The sequence below is a fragment of the Rhinoderma darwinii genome, chromosome 8 (assembly GCF_050947455.1).
Source record: "Rhinoderma darwinii isolate aRhiDar2 chromosome 8, aRhiDar2.hap1, whole genome shotgun sequence".
Classification (NCBI taxonomy): Eukaryota; Metazoa; Chordata; class Amphibia; order Anura; family Rhinodermatidae; genus Rhinoderma; species Rhinoderma darwinii.
In genome coordinates this window covers 85998861-86016714 of record NC_134694.1, presented here as the reverse complement: position 1 = coordinate 86016714, position 17854 = coordinate 85998861, and the positions used below count along the sequence as shown (strand labels likewise).

The 17854-nt window shown below is 41.2% G+C and overlaps 1 protein-coding gene across 2 annotated transcripts in view; it reads right to left on the bottom strand.

The window, feature by feature from the left end:
- The window catches only part of RADX (RPA1 related single stranded DNA binding protein, X-linked), a 52382-nt gene that overhangs the window by 23737 nt on the left and 10791 nt on the right, over nt 1–17854 (bottom strand). For both annotated transcript variants that reach the window (XM_075835866.1, XM_075835865.1), the window contains exons 2-5: nt 17632–17774; nt 16225–16417; nt 7638–7746; nt 1795–1886 (exon numbers count right to left, since the gene is read on the bottom strand). In XM_075835866.1, coding sequence (XP_075691981.1) covers nt 1795–1886; nt 7638–7746; nt 16225–16417; nt 17632–17774 — 537 coding nt within the window. The remainder of the gene's footprint in view (nt 1–1794; nt 1887–7637; nt 7747–16224; nt 16418–17631; nt 17775–17854) is intronic.

The following is a 17854-nucleotide window of genomic DNA, read 5'->3' as shown; positions in this document are numbered from 1 at the left end:
ATTTTTAGGCAGCAAAGTGAACGATCAGTTCTTGAAGTTGATGTGTGGGGAAACAGGAAAAATGGGCACGCGTATAGATCTGAGAGACTTTGAAAATGGTCAAATTGTAATGTCTAGACAACCGGCTCAGAACATTTCCAAAACAGCAGGTCTTGTGGGGTGTTTTAGGTATGCAGTGTTTAGTACCTACCAAAAGTGGGCCAAGGAAGGACAACTGGTGACGCAACAATAAGTTCACGGTCGCCCAAGGATCATTGATGCATTTGGAGAACAAAGGCTAGTCCATCTGGTCCGATCCCACAGAAGAGCTACTGTAGCACAAATTGCTGAAAAAGTAAATGCTGGCTATGATAGAAAAAAAGTGTCAGAACACACAGTGCACCAACAGCGTGCTGCATTTGGGGCTGCGTAGCAACAGATCGCGCATAGTGCCCCATGCTGACCCCAGTCCACTGCCAAAAGTGCCTACAATAGGCACGTGATCATCAGAACTGGAACAAGGTTTTCGGTCTGACAAATCACGTTTTATTTTACATCATGTGGACAGTCGGGTTCGTGTGCGTTGCTTACATGGGTAAGAAATGGCACAAGGATGCATTATGGGAAAAAGACAAGCCGAGAAGGCAGTGTGATGCTCTGGACAGTGTTCTGCTGGGGAAACCTTTGGTCCTGGCATTCATGTGTCTGTAACTTTGAGACATGCCACCAATCTAAATACTGTTGTAGACAAAGTACACCCTTTATGGCTACAGTATCTCATAATGGCAGTGGCCTCTTCCAGCAACATAATGCTCCGTGCCACACTGCAAAAATTGTTTAGGAATGGCCAAGAAATATGAGCGTTCAAGGTGTTGACTTGGTCTCCAAATTCTCAATCCGACGGAACATCTGTGGGATGTGCTGGACAAACAAGTCTGATCCATGGGGGCCCCCAAGTCGCAACTTACAGGACTTAAAAGGGATCTGCTGCGAACATCTTGATGGCAAATACAATACGACACCTTCAGAGGTTTTGGAGTTCATGGCCTAACGGGTCAGAGCTATTTTGGAGGCAGGAGGGGTACCTACACAATATTAGGCGGGTGGTTTTAACATGGAGGATGAACGGTGTATATCAAAATTACTAAAAGGTGGTCATAAATGGGATATTTATTCTGACAGCAATTTAAATTAATTAAATAATGTTTTCATCTATGGTGTCCTAATGGAGTCAGAAAAATTCTAAATTTAATCCACTGGTCTACTGTCCATGAATAAGGAAATGTTTGTCTGATGGGCAGCCAGTCATTGCATATAAAGCTAAGTAAAGTGTCACAGATGCATATCGGTTTAAATGAGTGTCAGAGACTTGTCAAAATCCCTGAAAATTATGGTTTATCATCGAAGGGAAAACCTGCCGGGTACCTGCAGAGTTGAAGAAGGTAACTGGCTACTCGATCATTAGAGTGGACTAAGGAAAGTGAACAGACTTGGACGTAGCCTTAAATAGGTTCTCCGAGACATTATAAATAAATAGTCTTCTATGCACACATACCTTGACTTAGATACATGCTGTATATAAGAAACAGTGCCGTCTTTGTAGAGGAGGCCCCTGAAATCTGCATACAGAGTCCAAAACGCTGCAGAAGATATTACGAAGCGTGAGTACATACAATGCTTTCTTCAAACAACTTTATTTACAATGTCCTGGAGAACCCCTCTGAGATCAAAGTTGGGACAGAGGTCACTTTTAAAAAAAAAAACAAAAAAAAAAAAAACACAACACGACAATTTGACTGCATATCACTGACTTACCTCTTTTTCGTACTCTTTCACATCTTCCAACATAGGTCACAAGTCCTATAACATCACAGACTCTGTTGTGAGGTAGGTCATTAAATTCCAATCTAAAACTCAAAAAAATTAAAAATCATTTAAAAAAAAAAAAAAAAAAGTGTATTTCGACTATTTGACTTCACTTTTTGAAACTGTTAAAATGGGCTGTCCAATTATTGAATATCATTCAATGTATAGATCATTAAAAAAAATACAAAAAAATATAAACAATGTTTTCCATTTACATGCTGTTAAAAAAACGATCCAGTGAAGAGTTCTGACATTTATCTACATAGTATTCACTGCACCATAGCCAATAGATATAGCTTTCTACCCTGCTTGTCAGGGAAGGAGCAGAGCCTCTGCAGTAGCATAGTAGTATAGCGGAGACCACCTTCTCAGCTTGTTTTGACTGTAACTCACCCCCCCCCCACTGATGACACCAGAGGGGCTGTTTTCCCTGTAACTGGGGCTCCTACTTATACCTAGTTACGGTGAATTGTAAAAAATATAATTTTCCCTTTTACTTTTTGGAAAGGATACATACATAGCCTGCACCAACCCAAATTGTCATCATATCTGCCCCAATCACCCAAGACAATACAGATTATATCGTAATTTGACCAAAACAAAAATGGACATTGCAGGGGTTTAAATGAAGGTATTTCATTACCTTATTTTTGAGAGAAATGGACATAGTTAGGTCCAGAATTATTTGGACAGTGACACAGGTTTTGGTATTTTACCAAAACATATTGAATATACAGTTATATAATCAATATGGGCTTAAAGTGCAGACTCTCAGCTTTATTTTGAGGGTATTCACATCCTAATTTGAGGAAGAATTTAAGAAGAACAGCTCTTTAATATGTGCCTGCCTCTTTTTCAAGGCACCAAAAGGTAATTTGGACAATTATCTTAAAAGCTATTTAATGGGCTGCATGGGCTATTCCCTCGTTAATCCATCATCAATTAAGCAGGTAAGAAGTCTGGAGTTTATTCCAGGTGTGGCATTTGCATTTGAAGCTGTTGCTGTGAACGCACAACATGGAGCTCTCAATGCAAGTGAAACAGACCATCATTAGTCTGAAATAAAAAAGGAAGAAATCCATCAGAGAGATAGCACAAATGTTAGGAGCGTCCAAATCAAGTTTGGCACATTCTTAAAAAAAAAAAAAAAAAAAAAAAAAAAAAGAGCAAACTGGTGAACTCCAAAAGGCCTGGACGTCCACAGAAGACAATAGTGGTGGATGATCGCAGAATCATTTCCATGGTGAAGAAAAACCCCTTCACAACATCTACCCAAGTGAAGAACACTCTCCTGGAAGTAGGTATAATCAGGATCTAAGTCTACAATAAAGAGAAGATTTCACATAGCAAATACAGAGGTTCACCACAAGGAGCAAACCATTTATCAGCCCCAAAAATAGAAAGGCCAGATTAGTAAAGTAGCCAGCCCAGTTCTGGAACAGCATTACTCTATCGGTTGCAGCACCGCATGGCAGCCACTGCGGCATGGCTCCTGCAGAGGGAGCAACCTAGTTGCCCAAAAGCCTTTGGGTGGTATCGGTTGCTGTAGTGCTGCACTTGTGGGGGGACGTGGCCCAGAGCCAAAGAGGCTTAGCATGGTCTGATAGCATGGGTGCTTTTCGGCCTCTGGGTTGCTTCCTCTGTAGGTGCAATGCTGCAGTGGCCGCCATGCGGTGCTGCAACCGATAGAGTAGGTACCCACTTTAAAAGAGGTCGCCGTGAAGTGATAAGTGGGCTTATACAGTTTGATCAAAATATTAACAAAGGATCTCAAATTCATGTTTATAAATTATGCCTAGCAGCTATAGATCTAAGTATATATTTTGGATGTGCAGTCCATGTCTAGTCTCAGAATGCTAAAGAAAAAGCTGTTTAAAGGGGTATTCACACAAACACACGTATTCCCTTATCCACAGGATAAATGTGTGATCACTGGGGGTCTGACCGCTAGGATTTCCAGCTATGAGAACGGGGCACCGAAAGTCCCCCGAAGTGCACTATGAGACTGTAGTGGTGGTATGCATGCTCTACTAGCGCTCCATTCATTTCTATGGAGCTGCCGGAGACAGCATTCCCAAAAGTCCCATAGAAATGAATGGAGCACTGGCTGAGCATGCATACCAGCGCTCCCTTCCCATGGAGAACTTTGGAGGACTTTCAGTGCCTGGTTCTCAATCGCAGGGGGTCCCAGCGGTCAGACCACCAGTGATCACACACGTATCCCCTATCGAATAGGGGATAAATGTGTTGTATGGGAAAACCCCCTTTAAAATGGTCAATGCTTCCCCTACATATACATACTGAATGTTAAATTTCTGCGGGAAGTTCTTTGGCTAGTGGTGTGCTAGAAAGCTAGAAATTATTTTCATGTATTTGACAAAGTATGGAATGCACAACTGTATAAGGAAATGCTATTAAAATTTATTTTCAAAAGGAAATTTTTTTAAATCCACACTGGTTTGGAAAAGGGCTGTTCTCGCATTCCAAAATACATTAAAAAAAAAAAAAAAAAGAAAAATGTAAATAAATAAAAATATCCACTTCCAGGCTCCTGCCAAGATGAAAGCTGAGAAACCGGATCCTTAACTTACAGACATCAAGTCCATCTATGAAATATTCAGCAGTCTGTATTAGGTTAGCTACAGTTATATGCAACGGATATCTAGGCACTTGCATCATATATGGGTGCAGTGACAAAACAGAAGATAGCCGCGACTAGATTTTTTTTTTTGGGGGGGGGGGGGGGGGGGGGTGGTAAAACTCCAAAAAAGCAAAGTCCAAGGATGTGGCTAGTTTTGTATTCCTGGAAGTGGTTTTTTTTTTTTTCTGTAGAACACCAGTTTGAATTGTTGTATTACCACTGTGCAATACTCGGCTGTTTTGCAGAATAGCAAAGACTCTAAAATACTTTTTAACATGGAATAGCAGTAGATTTCAGCCTCTCACAGATGAAAATTTGGGTGTTGTATTTGATCAGGCAGATGCTTCTGTTTCCTAACTACCATTGTTTTTTTGTTCATCTAGCTGTATGGGGGCTTTAACCCTTTCCGGACCAGACCAATTTTCATTTTTAGGGTTTTCTTTTTTCCTCCCCACCTTTAAAAGGTTATAAACTTTTTGTTTATTTTTTTGTGGACACAGCCATATGATGGCTTAATTTTTACGGGACAAGTTGTACTTTCTAATGGTACTATTTAATATTATGTGTGATGTACTACTGGGAAGCTGGAAAAAAATTCAGCATGGGGTGGAATTGGAAAAAAAACAGCAGTTCCCGGTGAAAATGAAACGTTATTCTGCGGGTCAGTACGACCACGGTGATACCAAATTTATATAGTGTTTGTATTTTAGTACCTTTAAAAAATTTTTTAAAAAGTTTGAATCAAACAAAAAATGTCTTGCATTGCCATATTGTGACACTCGTAACTTTTTTTTATATTTCGGTGTACGGAGCTGTGTAAGGAGTCTTTTTTTTATGTGGAAAGACGTAGTTTTTATAAATAACATTTGCGGGAACGTTGGGCATTTCGATCACCTTTTATTACAGTCGAAATGGCAAAAACACAGCGATTTGGCAATTTTTACCTTTTTTCCTGCTATGGCATTCACCGTATTGGATAAGTTTTTTTATATTTTTATAGTTCAGGCACTTTCATATTTTCTTTAAAAAAAATAAATAAAAAATTACATTTTTTTAAACTTTTATGTAGCCCCCCTAGGGGGCTTAAACCTGCGATCATTGGATCGCTTATGCCATAGACTGCAATATCACAATATTGCAGTCTATGGCAAAATTAGTGTATTGCTATTGAGATCTGCCACAGGCAGGTCTCAATCACAATCTTCCTATAGCAGGGCTGGGGGCGTTCACAAGGCTCTTAAGCTGCTAGAGGAATACACCAGCTCCCGCAATGTCGCCTCGCAGGAGCTGGTGACGGCCCCGAAGTGAAAGGGGCCGTAAAAACTCCTCAGATATCGGTAGTCACATCTGACACCGGAATCTAAGGAGTTAAATGCTTGCGATCAGAAATTATTCTGATCGCAAGCACTGCCGCTAGGTCCCTGCTGTGCAACACAGCAGAGACCCGGCAGCTATGGCAACCGCTCTGCCTGTGAGCGGGCGCCATATTTAAATACTCTTACACGATGTAGATTTATAGCCGTGAAAGGGTTCATTTCTATAATTTTATGTCGTGGGTTAAATATTGAATTAAAGGGATTCCAAAGATGTGAGAGGATAAAATACTTATTTGATTTGTTTGGTAAGGTAAGTTTTTTTTTTTTGTTTTTTTTTACATTTTTAATTCATTCTTGTTTTCTTAGAGACCTAGTGTTATTAGATGGCTATGTCCACTTCTGTAAAAAAAGAAAAAAAAAATCCTCAACACATCTAAAATGCAGTTTAGCAATAAGTCTCGATCAAAAAGTTCTCTTGATTTCTTTGAGGCTCTTATGCAGACCTTCATGGTAACAGACTATAAACAGAATCTGTGTAGTCTGATCCTACAGTCACTCTATTCCACCTGTTCACTACTTTTTGCAAACATACTGAAAGCAAAAAGTAGGGGACACAGTACAACTGCAGGATTAGACTACACAGGATGTGTTTGTAGTCTGAAACCATGGAGACTAATGTTATGCATACAAAAATAGGAGCTTTAGAAAACTATTGCGAAGTTGCTTCATATGTAATTTTACTAAGAAAATACCATTGGTTGCAAAGGGGTACATACTCTTTAGTTGTCCTTGGCTTTCTCCAAAACTCCCATTAAGTTTGAATGGAGTAGATGGACCTATGTTCGACTGCCACTCCATTCAAACTTCTCCTCGCCACACCGATCTAAGGTCCCCTTCACACTGCGTTTTATAGTCTGTTTGACGTATACGGCAAGAAAACCTCCCAATGTAAACATTAAACGGAGGCTGTAACTGATGCCTAACAGTGGCATGCATCACCCATAGACTCGAATGGTATCCATTTAAACAGATACTCAGATTTAAACCGATCATAAACTCATGATCCTTCTCATGACAGATAGCATTATAGTTTATGGGTGACTGAATCCAATGAAAGCATCCGTTTAACATATCAGTCACCCATAAACTAGAACGGTGTAACCGGTACGTCATGAAAAGATATTGAAAAGCTTATGGTGTATCCGTTAAACGGACGCCAGTGACGAATGACATAAGTATAAGCATACTGCGAGTCACCCATAACGCTCCCATGATAAAAATAAAATAAAGAAAATGTATACAGCGTGGTATAAATTATTTTGCTGGATGCCTCTGGATAGAATAGCATAATCAACTATGCAATTCTAACAGGAAAAAGGCCAGAAACCTTTATACACTACGTATATCGTCCGACGGATAACACACTTTTGGCTCCATCGGAATTAACGTAAGCCTTTGAAGTTTGAGCTGGGAGCTTTCGGGACGCATGTCAAATGTGTATCTAAAACGCATTGTAAAAAAGGGCTTAGCATTTATCACCTATCCAAAAGTGTTTGTGGCTGGAATATCCCTTTAACAGCAGGAAGCTATGTCTTGTACGGCTGTATTTACAGGAGTCGTTTTTGTTGTGAGTTTTAGCTGCAATTTTCACCATTGTGGCAAATCCACAACATTTTTGCAAAACCTGCAGTGGTTCCGAAATGAAAATTGCGGAAAAAACAAACATTACCATGGAAAAAAATAAAATTACAAACTGTAGGTACTAGGAAAAAAATACCTCTATATTATAACATCAAAAATGTAAAGGGGATTCACAAACAATGATGACTCAGTACCTTGTGACAAATTGATATTTCACAGCTGGCAAATTCCACTCAGACTTCACATTACTTTCGGAGAGAATAGCAATTCTGGGTGGAGGATCTCTGGCGTTCAAGCTGATTTCTAAAAATTAAAGTATAGAAAATATTTTTGAATGAACTAGGTTTGGATTTCCACAGAGTAAACTTAGATTATGAATTAGTTATTAACACCTTCCCGACCGCCCACTGTCTTTTGACGTCAGGCGGTGCGGGTGCTTAATCTACAGAGACTTCTTTTGGCGTCGCTGCAGATCAGGCTGATGAGCGCTCGTGCGTGTAAGCACTCATCCTCTAAGCAGGAGCTGTTACTAACAGCTCCTGATCTTAGAGCAGCCTCCTGAACACAGCTGGGGTCGGCAAACATTCGGACCCCAGCTGTGTAACCCTTTGATTACCGCGGTCCGTGACCGCGGCATGATCAAAGGGAATTTCCCTCTTTGATCGCATCACCGGGATTCCAGTGATGTGATCAAACACCGGGGAATCCCTCTGCAGTCAGTCCTGGGGACCTAGAAAGGACCCCAGGGCTGTCTGTTCCGTGTGCCTGCTGTTCGTACAGAAGTATGCTAATACATTACAAGTAAAAATTAAAGTTACAAATAAAAGTTATCCCTTGATGGGATTAAAAAAAAAAAAAGTAACAAAACAAATAAATAAAAAAAGTGCCAAAAAGAGTCTTTATTTTGCATTAAATACATTTTATTGCCCCTACACTAAATAAAAACAAAAAACCTACGCATATTAGGTATCTACACGACCGTAATAACCTGAAGAATTAATCTAACGGGTTATTTAGTGTGAAACGTGAACGGGATAAAAAACAAAAAAAACTAATCCGAGAATCGCTTTTTCCTATATTCACGCCGTAAAAAAACATTACTATTTCTCTCACATAAAACAAGGCCTCATACAGCCACGTCAATGAAAAAATAAAAAAGTTATGGCTGCTAAAACGCAGAGAGGCAAAAACAGAAAAATTTAGCTGCTCATTAAGGTCTTTTCAAGCCCGGTCATTAAGGGGTTAATAAAACCGCCTGTCTAGCTAGGCTTTTGTCTTAAAGGGGGTGTCCAGTTAAGAAAATCCATTTTCATTAACCCGATTAGGGAATTCTGAGCTCATAGAGGGGGGTCCTCTGTTTGAAATCCTCATCTCTAAGGCCAGAGTGGAGAGAGGTTACAAAGAAGTCCTCGCGTGAACCTGTCCTGTTCTATGTTACGCAGACAACACATTGAAATGAGCAACAACTGTGTAATGCTTAGTTTCACCTGTGGTGGCGCTGCACTTACTGCCAGGTTTCCCACAGATAACAGCTGATCGCTGGTGGTCCTAGCAGGGGATACTTTGTGATCCGATTGTCAAAAGGACCCTTCTAATAAGTAGGTATTGTGGAAGGCGGTATGTGACAATTTAATGTCCAAGAGGCTTGGCAGACTGTTGCCAACAGTTAAACAAGGTAAGGCCTCATTTACACGAGCGTGTGCGTTTTGCGCACGCAAAAAAACCCAGCGTTTTGCGTGCGCAAAAGGCACTTGACAGCTCCGTGTGTCATCCGTGTATGATGCGCGGCTGCGTGATTTTCGCGCAGCCGCCATCATAGAGATGAGGCTAGTCGACGTCAGTCACTGTCCAGGGTGCTGAAAGAGTTAACTGATCGGCAGTAACTCTTTCAGCACCCTCGACAGTGAATTCCGATCACAATATACAGCAACCTGTGAATAAAAAAAAAGACGTTCATACTTACCAAGAACTTCCTGCTTCCTCCAGTCCGGTCTCCCGGCCGTTGCCTTGGTGACGCGTCCCTCTCTTGACATCCGGCCCCACCTCCCTGGATGACGCGGCAGTCCATGTGACCGCTGCAGCCTGTGCTTGGCCTGTGATTGGCTGCAGCTGTCACTTGGACTGAATTGTCATCCCTGGAGGTCAAACTGGAGGAAGAAGCCGGGAGTTATCGGTAAGTCAGAACTTCTTTTTTTTTTTACACGTTCATGTATATTGTGATCGGAAGTCACTGTCCAGGGTGCTGAAACAGTTTAACTCTTTCAGCACCGTGGAGAGTGACTGTCTCCTGACGTCGCGTACCGGAAAATTTTTTACCGGGTTCGGTCAAAACGAGTTCGGCCGAACCCGGTGAAGTTCGGTTCGCTCATCTCTAAATTCTGACACTCCGTTTGGATGTTTGTAAACAGAAAAGCACGTGGTGCTTTTCTGTTTACATTCAGTTTGACAGCTCTTGCGCGAATCACGCAGTTCGCACGGAAGTGCTTCCGTGCGGCATGCGTTGTTTTCACGCACCCATTGAATTCAATGGGTGCGTGATGCGCGAAAAACGCACGATTATAGAACATGTCGTGAGTTTTACACAAAGCACTCGCGCTGCGAAAAATTCACGCATTGTCTGCACTGCCCCATAGAGTAATATAGGTGCGTACGACGCGCGTGAAAAGCACGCACGTATATTACGCTTGTGTAAATGAGGCCTAAGGATGGGGCAGATTGTTTGGATTTTCCGGTTGTATCTTATGTATTCCCCGTAGATAAGCATTGCCAGGTGTCTACATATATTTTCGTCAGGCAATGCTGAACATACAGTCCTGGCCAAAAGTTTTGAGACGGAGATAAATTCTGGTTTTCACAGAGTTTAATGCTTCAGTGTTTTTAGGTCTTTTAGTCAGATGTTTCTATGCTATACTAAAGTACAATTATAAAAATTTCATAAGTTTTATACTTTTGACAAATAAATCAAGTTTATGCAAAGACTCAATATTTACAATGTTGATTCTTCTTTTTCAAGACTTGGGTATCAGCTTCTGGGCCAAATCCAACTGATGGCAAGCCATTTTCGTCTAATCAGTGCTTGGAGTTTATCACAATTTCTGTGTTTTTGTCTGCCAACCCGCTTTTTGAGGATTGACCAAAGGACCTCAATGGGATGGACATGCAGTAGTTTCCTGTCCGTGGACCCCAAATTTCAATGTTTTGTTCACCGAGCCACTTAGTTATCACTTCTGCCTTGTGACATGGTGCTACATCATGCAGGAAAAAGCATTGTTCATCACTAATTTACTACGGAATTCTTGGGAGAAGTTGCTTTTGGAGGAGCTTTACATACCATTCCTTATTCAGTGTAGTCTTCTTACGCAAAATTGTGAGTGGGCCCACTCCCCTGGATAAAAAGCAACCCCACACATGAATGGTCTCAGGATGCTTTACTGTTGGATCACACAGGACTCACGGTAGCGCTCACCTTTTCCTCTCCGGACAATCAGTCTTCCAGATGTCCCAAACAGTCTGAAGGGGGCTTCATCAGAGAAAATGTATTTACCCTAGTCCTCTGCAGTCCAATCTCTGTACTTCCTGAAGAATGTCAGTCTGTCCTTTATTTTTTTTTCTTGGAGAGAAGTGGTTTCTTTGCTGCCCTTCTTGACATCAGATCAGCCTCCAAAAGCTTTCACCTCACTGTGCGCGCAGATGCGCTGACACCTGCCTGCTGCCATCCTGGAGCAAACTCTGCACCGGTGTTGAACTGATCCCATAGCGGAATCACTTTGGGCTTGTCCACACGTAACAGAATTGCTGCAGAAAATTTCTGCCGCAATTCCGCAGAAACTCTGTTGTGGAAAACCTGCATCATTTCCTGCACTTTTTTACTGCATAAAACGGTGCTCTTTTTGCTGCGTTTTTCTCAATGCTGGTAGATGGAGACATCTCTGAAAAACACAGCAATTCAGTCCACTTTCCGCAGCAGGAATGGACACTAGCAGTGGTCTCTGATCATTTAACCCCCCCCCCCCCCAATAGCGACCGCCAAATCTGAGTGGTTTTAGAGCGAGGTGGCTCCCTCACTGACCCCACAATGCGATCGCAGGGTGGCGATGGTTTCTATGGTAGCCAGGGGCCTAACAAAGGCCCCCAGGCCTGCCTTTAGTAAATGCCTGTTAGGCCATGATGCCTGTGAGTTTGATACTGACAAGCAATATCACATTGCAATACAGAAGTATTGCAGTGTATTATAAAAGCGATCAAAATATCGCATAATAAAGTCCCTTAGAGGGCCTAAGAAATAAAATAAAAAAAGTTTAATAAGGTTTGTAATAAATAAAATAAATAAAAATAAATGTCCCAAGTAAAAAATAAATGGAAACTACAAGTCGTCCCGTAAAAAAAAAAAAAAAAAAAAAAAAAAAAAGAATCTCATGCAGCGGTCAGCAGAAAAATGTAAAAAAAAAAGTTATGGCTCTTAAAATATGGCAACACAGAAAAAAAACAAAAAAAAAAAAAAAGTGTTTTTTACTGTGTAAAAGTAGTTTAAAAACACCCTAGATAAATTTGGTGTCGTCTCAATCGTAACTACCTGCTGAATAAAGTTTGTGTTATTTATAAACACAGTAATCTGTGTAAATTTAAGATGCCAAAAAAAAAAAAAAAATAGTTAATAGTTAATCAATAAATTCTAAGTACCCCAAAATGGTGCTATTAAAAAATAACACTTGTCCCGCAAAAAACAAAAAACACAAGTCCTTATACAGCTAGGTCGGCGGAAAAAAAAAAAAAAATAAAATAAAATAAGTTACAGCTCTTTGAATGCGGCGGTTGAAAAACGTAAAAAAAATTGCTCTGACTTTAAGAGTCTGCGTTTTTTTTTCCCAGAACCAATGCCACTCTCTTCCATGGGCTGTGTCTGGTAGTGCAGCTCATGCCCAATCAGGTAAATGGGCTCATGGACAAGAGTGCTGCTATTTCTGGGAAAAAACTGTATCTTTTTTTTTTTTTTACCTCGGATAACCGTAGCTTTTTAACAAGCCAGTAGACTTTAAAGGGTTCATCTTCTTTAGCCGACCCCTATGCATATCCCCTACTACAGTAAAAGGTAAGCAAACAGGTGAGGTGTACCAATACTACTTGCTACGTCAGAAGGCAACAACAAATATTGGTTTTCACTTTGGAGGACAGCATGCGCCAATTCCTTACAAAGTTGTCCTATTGAGATACTTTCTTCACCCTGCAGTCAATTCCCTTACAGAAGGCATCAGACCACTCCCCTACAATTAGAGCAGGGGATGTCCAAACCAGATAAACCCCTTTTCAACACTAAGACCGGGTTCCTACGTAGAGTAAACGTAGCAGAGTTTCAGCAACAGAATTGTGTGCAGAAACTCCCTGCAGCATTTACAGTAGCAGCAAAGTGGATGAGATTTAGTAAATCTCATGCCCACGACCCAGAAAAAAAACCCCCAAAAAACCGCAACTTAAACGTTAATTGACCAGCAGGGCGAATTTAATTCCACAGCATGTCAGTTTATACTGCATTTTTGTTGATTTTCAGTTGCGGGTTTTCCCCCCCATTGAATTCAATACAAAACCCGCAACAGAAAGCCAAGGGCTGCGATTTTTACGGCGGAATCGCTGTGATCACGCCGCAAAAGTCACAAATCCGGAAAAAAAACAAAACATACTTACCCAGACCGCCCTTCTCCTTCCTGCAGTCCGGCCTCCTGGAATGACGCTTCATTCCATGTGACCGCTGCAGCCAATCACAGGCTGCAGTGTCACATGGCCTGCAACGTCATTGTAGGAGTCCAGAGCAGACGTCACAGGAGGGATTGGTGCGATTTTTCCGACTGAAGGTGCAGCGGGTTCCAGGTCCGATATGCTGCGTGATTTCTACACAGCATATCCCACCTGTGGAAACCCGGCCTAAGGGTGTGTCTAACCCTAAAAATAGTGCAAGAATTGTATTGCTTGCTACTTACTATTCTTGTAATTTACTATTTTCCATGTCTTTAGGCAGGAATTTTTGTACTCTATGCTTTGTGTAATTTGTATTCTCTCATTAATCTTAAAAAAATAAAAAGTAATGAGAGAAAAGATGACGCAGGCCAGGATCACACCACACACACACTTTTGATAGCATTTTTTTCAGCCACAGACAGTAGTGAACACAAAAACAGGAGATGACTCAGCCTTTTGGTTATACAGTTACTTCATTTTAGATCCACTTATGGCTTTGTGCCTTGGGCTAAAACAATTGAGCCAAAACCTGCATCAAAACGGTGTGAGAGATCCTGGCTTTAGGGTGTTTTTGTATGTGAATACAAGCAAGCTCTTCACGTGGAATGTATTTGATAGACCTTTTTCTTCCGGCGACATGCTATTGTAATATCACGAGAAACCATAAACAAGTAATTTACCAACGGACTACAGCTATGCAAATAAGCATCCACTTTTCAGTTCTACAAAATAAAATAAAAAAAATCAATTATATCAATTTCTATTTTTTCTACCCCAGGATCATAAATCAATAATTGCTTCCCGAGACAAATCGTAGAAACAAGCAGAGCACGCTCGGATGCTGTCACTACGTGGTTTTACTATACGGGTTTATTGGATTAATGAGGACGGCATGTTCAGGTAGAGGGAGAAAGGTATCGCAGATGGATGAGAGAATAATATTATATATGTCTATAAGAATCTGTACGGGCAGATTAGAAAAAAAGAGCCAGACTGACAATAACAACATTATTATGTGAAAAGATGAAATATGGAGGAAATAAAGAGAAGTAACAGGAAGGAGCACTTATTAAGGCAGATCTGAAAAGCCTACATTTGGTTTTCATTAATGAATATTTCAATGATCGAAGGCAAAACTGCTCCAAATGCGGTTCAAATAGCAGAAAATATGAGTTCTGCCAGTTGTAGACTACGGATCATATTAGCTGCATTGCGAGGCGTCGCACCCTGGCGGTTTGCAGTCAGCCCCTTCCCTGTAATAAAGCCCTTGACTCATCCATCAGTCTCTGACAAGTAATTTGTTTAGCTCATACAGGGAAACAGAAACAAATCCTATCTACTTGTCAACAGGCGATAGTTCGTGAGCAGAGGATGGGAGAACCTCAGACTTACAGAGCTCTGTACAGTGAAACAGCAATATGGCGTGAACCCAAGATGACGGATATGTGATATTAACCAAGAATGTGTCTACAGTATCCAGCAAACAAAGAGACTAACAACTTAAAGTAACACTCAGGGCAAAACTGATCCAGCCAGTCCAGGGCCCGAGGGGCAGGGAACGACACAGGGAAAACTTTTACTCTTTTATAGCTGCTCTGATTGAAAACACAAATACCAGAAACAAATGAAAAATTAAGGCGTGAAACGGTTACAATTCAAGGCTCATTGGGCAGTCAAATTATAGTCTCACCCAGTGGTCGGGTGAATCATCAGTCATGACCGCTTTGTAGGTCGTGTATTTTCAAGCACCAAATATTTCCTATTACATGCATTTATAGAATGGCATTAACGGAATAGCATTCAAATAGACATACTGCATCATGAGTCACATTTTTGCTGAAACATGATCACAGAACATAATGGTTTTTCTCTAGGGTCCTGGACTGAAAAATAAAACGGATGATTGACTTCATTAGAATTGTAAGGCCTCACAAGGCACACGACCGTAGATTAGAGCACGGGCGGGATGAAGAGAGTCACCCACGGGCCGGCTGCAATCACGGACCGTGCACACACAAGATGTGCACTGCCTTTGAGGAGCCCGGACAGCAAATGCGGCCTTTAAAATGACTTATCCGATTTTTTTTGCAGTCCGGGCTCCCGGACAACGTACGGACCGCGAGAATCACGGACGTGTGAATTGGCCCATAAGTTAGTATGTGTCCTATAATAGGAGGACCGTACTGCACGGCCGCGTGCATGCGGCCTTAGTAAACGTTCACACGGAACAGATTTTGTAGAGAATCCTGAACGTGTGAAGAGGCCTAAGGCCCACAGCTAGCTTGTCAGACATGACACAAGTGCCTAAGTGTCCTTTTACACTGGCCAATTTGGGCCCTAAAAAACGAGGACTGATCAACAAGACAGCTCGTTGATCGCCGCTCATTTGCTCTTTTCATAGGGGCTACGATTAGTAAAAAAAAAATCACTGATCGCTCGTCGCCATGCATTTCCATCATGTCGGCAGCACATCTCCCTGTTTACACAGGGAGATGTGTAGCCAACAAAGATAATATTTGGTGCTGCATAAACTCATTCATTGGCTGATCATTGCCTTGCTTACACAGAGCAATGATCAGGAATGCTCATTTGCCCGATCATTGGCCCGTGTAAAAAGGGCCTAAACTCCATCATAGACCCGCTACATCAGGAAGGCAGAGATAAGCTATCACTGGTGCTACTGATCTCTGGGGAATAATAGGACTGGACGAGTTATAATCCATCTAGTCCAGTCCGTTTACCACACACGTCTGGGGTGGTAGTTCTCAGAGGTCTATGTCCATCTTAACACTGCTTTGTCATACTTTGCTAAATTTTTAAATACAAAATGAAGTTTCACCTGCTCCAACAATTATAAAGGCAAATGCAAGTTTTTTGTTGTTTTGTTTTTTTTGCATTAAAACCACATATGGCCACCAATCCACACATAGATACAGTCATAGAAAATATCCTTAGGCATTGGAAACGTAGCTCGATTGTTGCATTTTGCAGCATTCCGTTACCCTCACATATTCAACTGACACATACCACAATATGGCAGAAATACTTTACCAAGAGAAGGCAGTCTCTTCACCTGCGAATTCCCCGGAGTTGGGAGCGTTCTGCAGACAAAACTCTTCTTTACAGCATACTGGTGCAACAAGACTACATTGCCAACCTGGAGTGTATTGTACCATTCTGGACAGAGAAAATTCCAAAGCACAAGAGACATCATACCAGAGTGATCAGCAACATCAAAATAAGCCTAGAAACAAAGACATAATAATAATAATAATAATAATAATAATAATAATAATAATAAATAAAAATCCAACAGAATCATGGTACCTACAATTTTTTTAATTCACCTATTAGTCCCTGAGCAAGGCTGGTAAGAAGAAGTATTCTAAGCAGTTTTATGTTTTTTCAGTCTCCTGATGGCATAAAGGGGCACGCCGCTGCCTGCCTCCAGAGGTGTATGGCAGCAGCTCTTCCAAATTAGACAACATGCACACTTGGCCGAGCATGCGTTTCTTGAGGGGGTCAGATCGAATAGCAGCCGGTCAAACATTTGGCCGACAACTATCTAAGGTTTATAGACACCTACACTGTCCGGTCTCCAGCAGCACAGTAGAGCGGTCATTTACTCGCCCACCCTCTAAAGTTGATGAGATGATTCTTCTCATCCTGTCCCAATCTAGACAAGTCAGCTACAGAAAACAGGAAAGATCAGTTTGTGTCTGCTCTAGTGTCCAGTATGAAGATTAGCACGTATAAAAAAAAAACAAAAAAAACCCAACAAAAAGTGTGTAAAAATGCTTAGAATGTTAAATAGGTTATTTCCTGATTATACGTTCTTTTCAACACTAACTAGAGTTGAAATACTAAGTGAATTAATTTGCACATAATGGATATAAGTCCCACATTCAAATAAAAAAAATACATTGTTAGGATTCACACGTGCAGATTTTGCTGCGAATTTCACCCCTCCTACATTGGAAAGTGTTAAATCCGCAGTAGATATCCGGAACAGAATGAGCATGCTGTGGTTTTGAATATCCGCAGCACGCTCTTATTTTTGTCCAGATAACGTTCAGCAGCATGCGGATGAGAATGCTCAGATTCACATGGCTGGGACTGTAATCCGCTGTAGGTTTTCCACATAAAAAATCCACAGCATTTCCATCCTGTGGGAATCCAGCCTTTTAGGGCTCATCTACACAGCCATATTTGGGGTCCACCTTTCCTCCACATTATTTTATAATACAACAAATCTCAAGGAAAAGGGAAGACTGGAAACGTTCCCTTCGGGTCAGGATTTTCTTACTTCCCTCTACTGCAATCTGTTCCCTTTTTTTGGAATAAAAGTATCCAGAGGGACCATGGACCACAAATATGCTGTGTAAAAGGCCTTTTAACCATTTACTACAGGTCTTGGTAAAGTTTGCATCTCAAGGTCGACAGGAGGTCCTTTCTTACTTGGTAAGGGTAGTCCGTTCTCTTCTCAGATTTGCCAAAGTAGCGAAGTCTGGATTTGGACATGACCCGTACAAGCAGAGGAGGTAAGGTTATTTTTGATCGCCCTGTCATTTCCAGCTTCTGTAATGAGCATACTTTGGTGACTATGAGGAAACAGAAAATGTGACATTAGTCATAATAACCAACACTGCTTCTATAAAACACGAATTATAAATTCACAGAG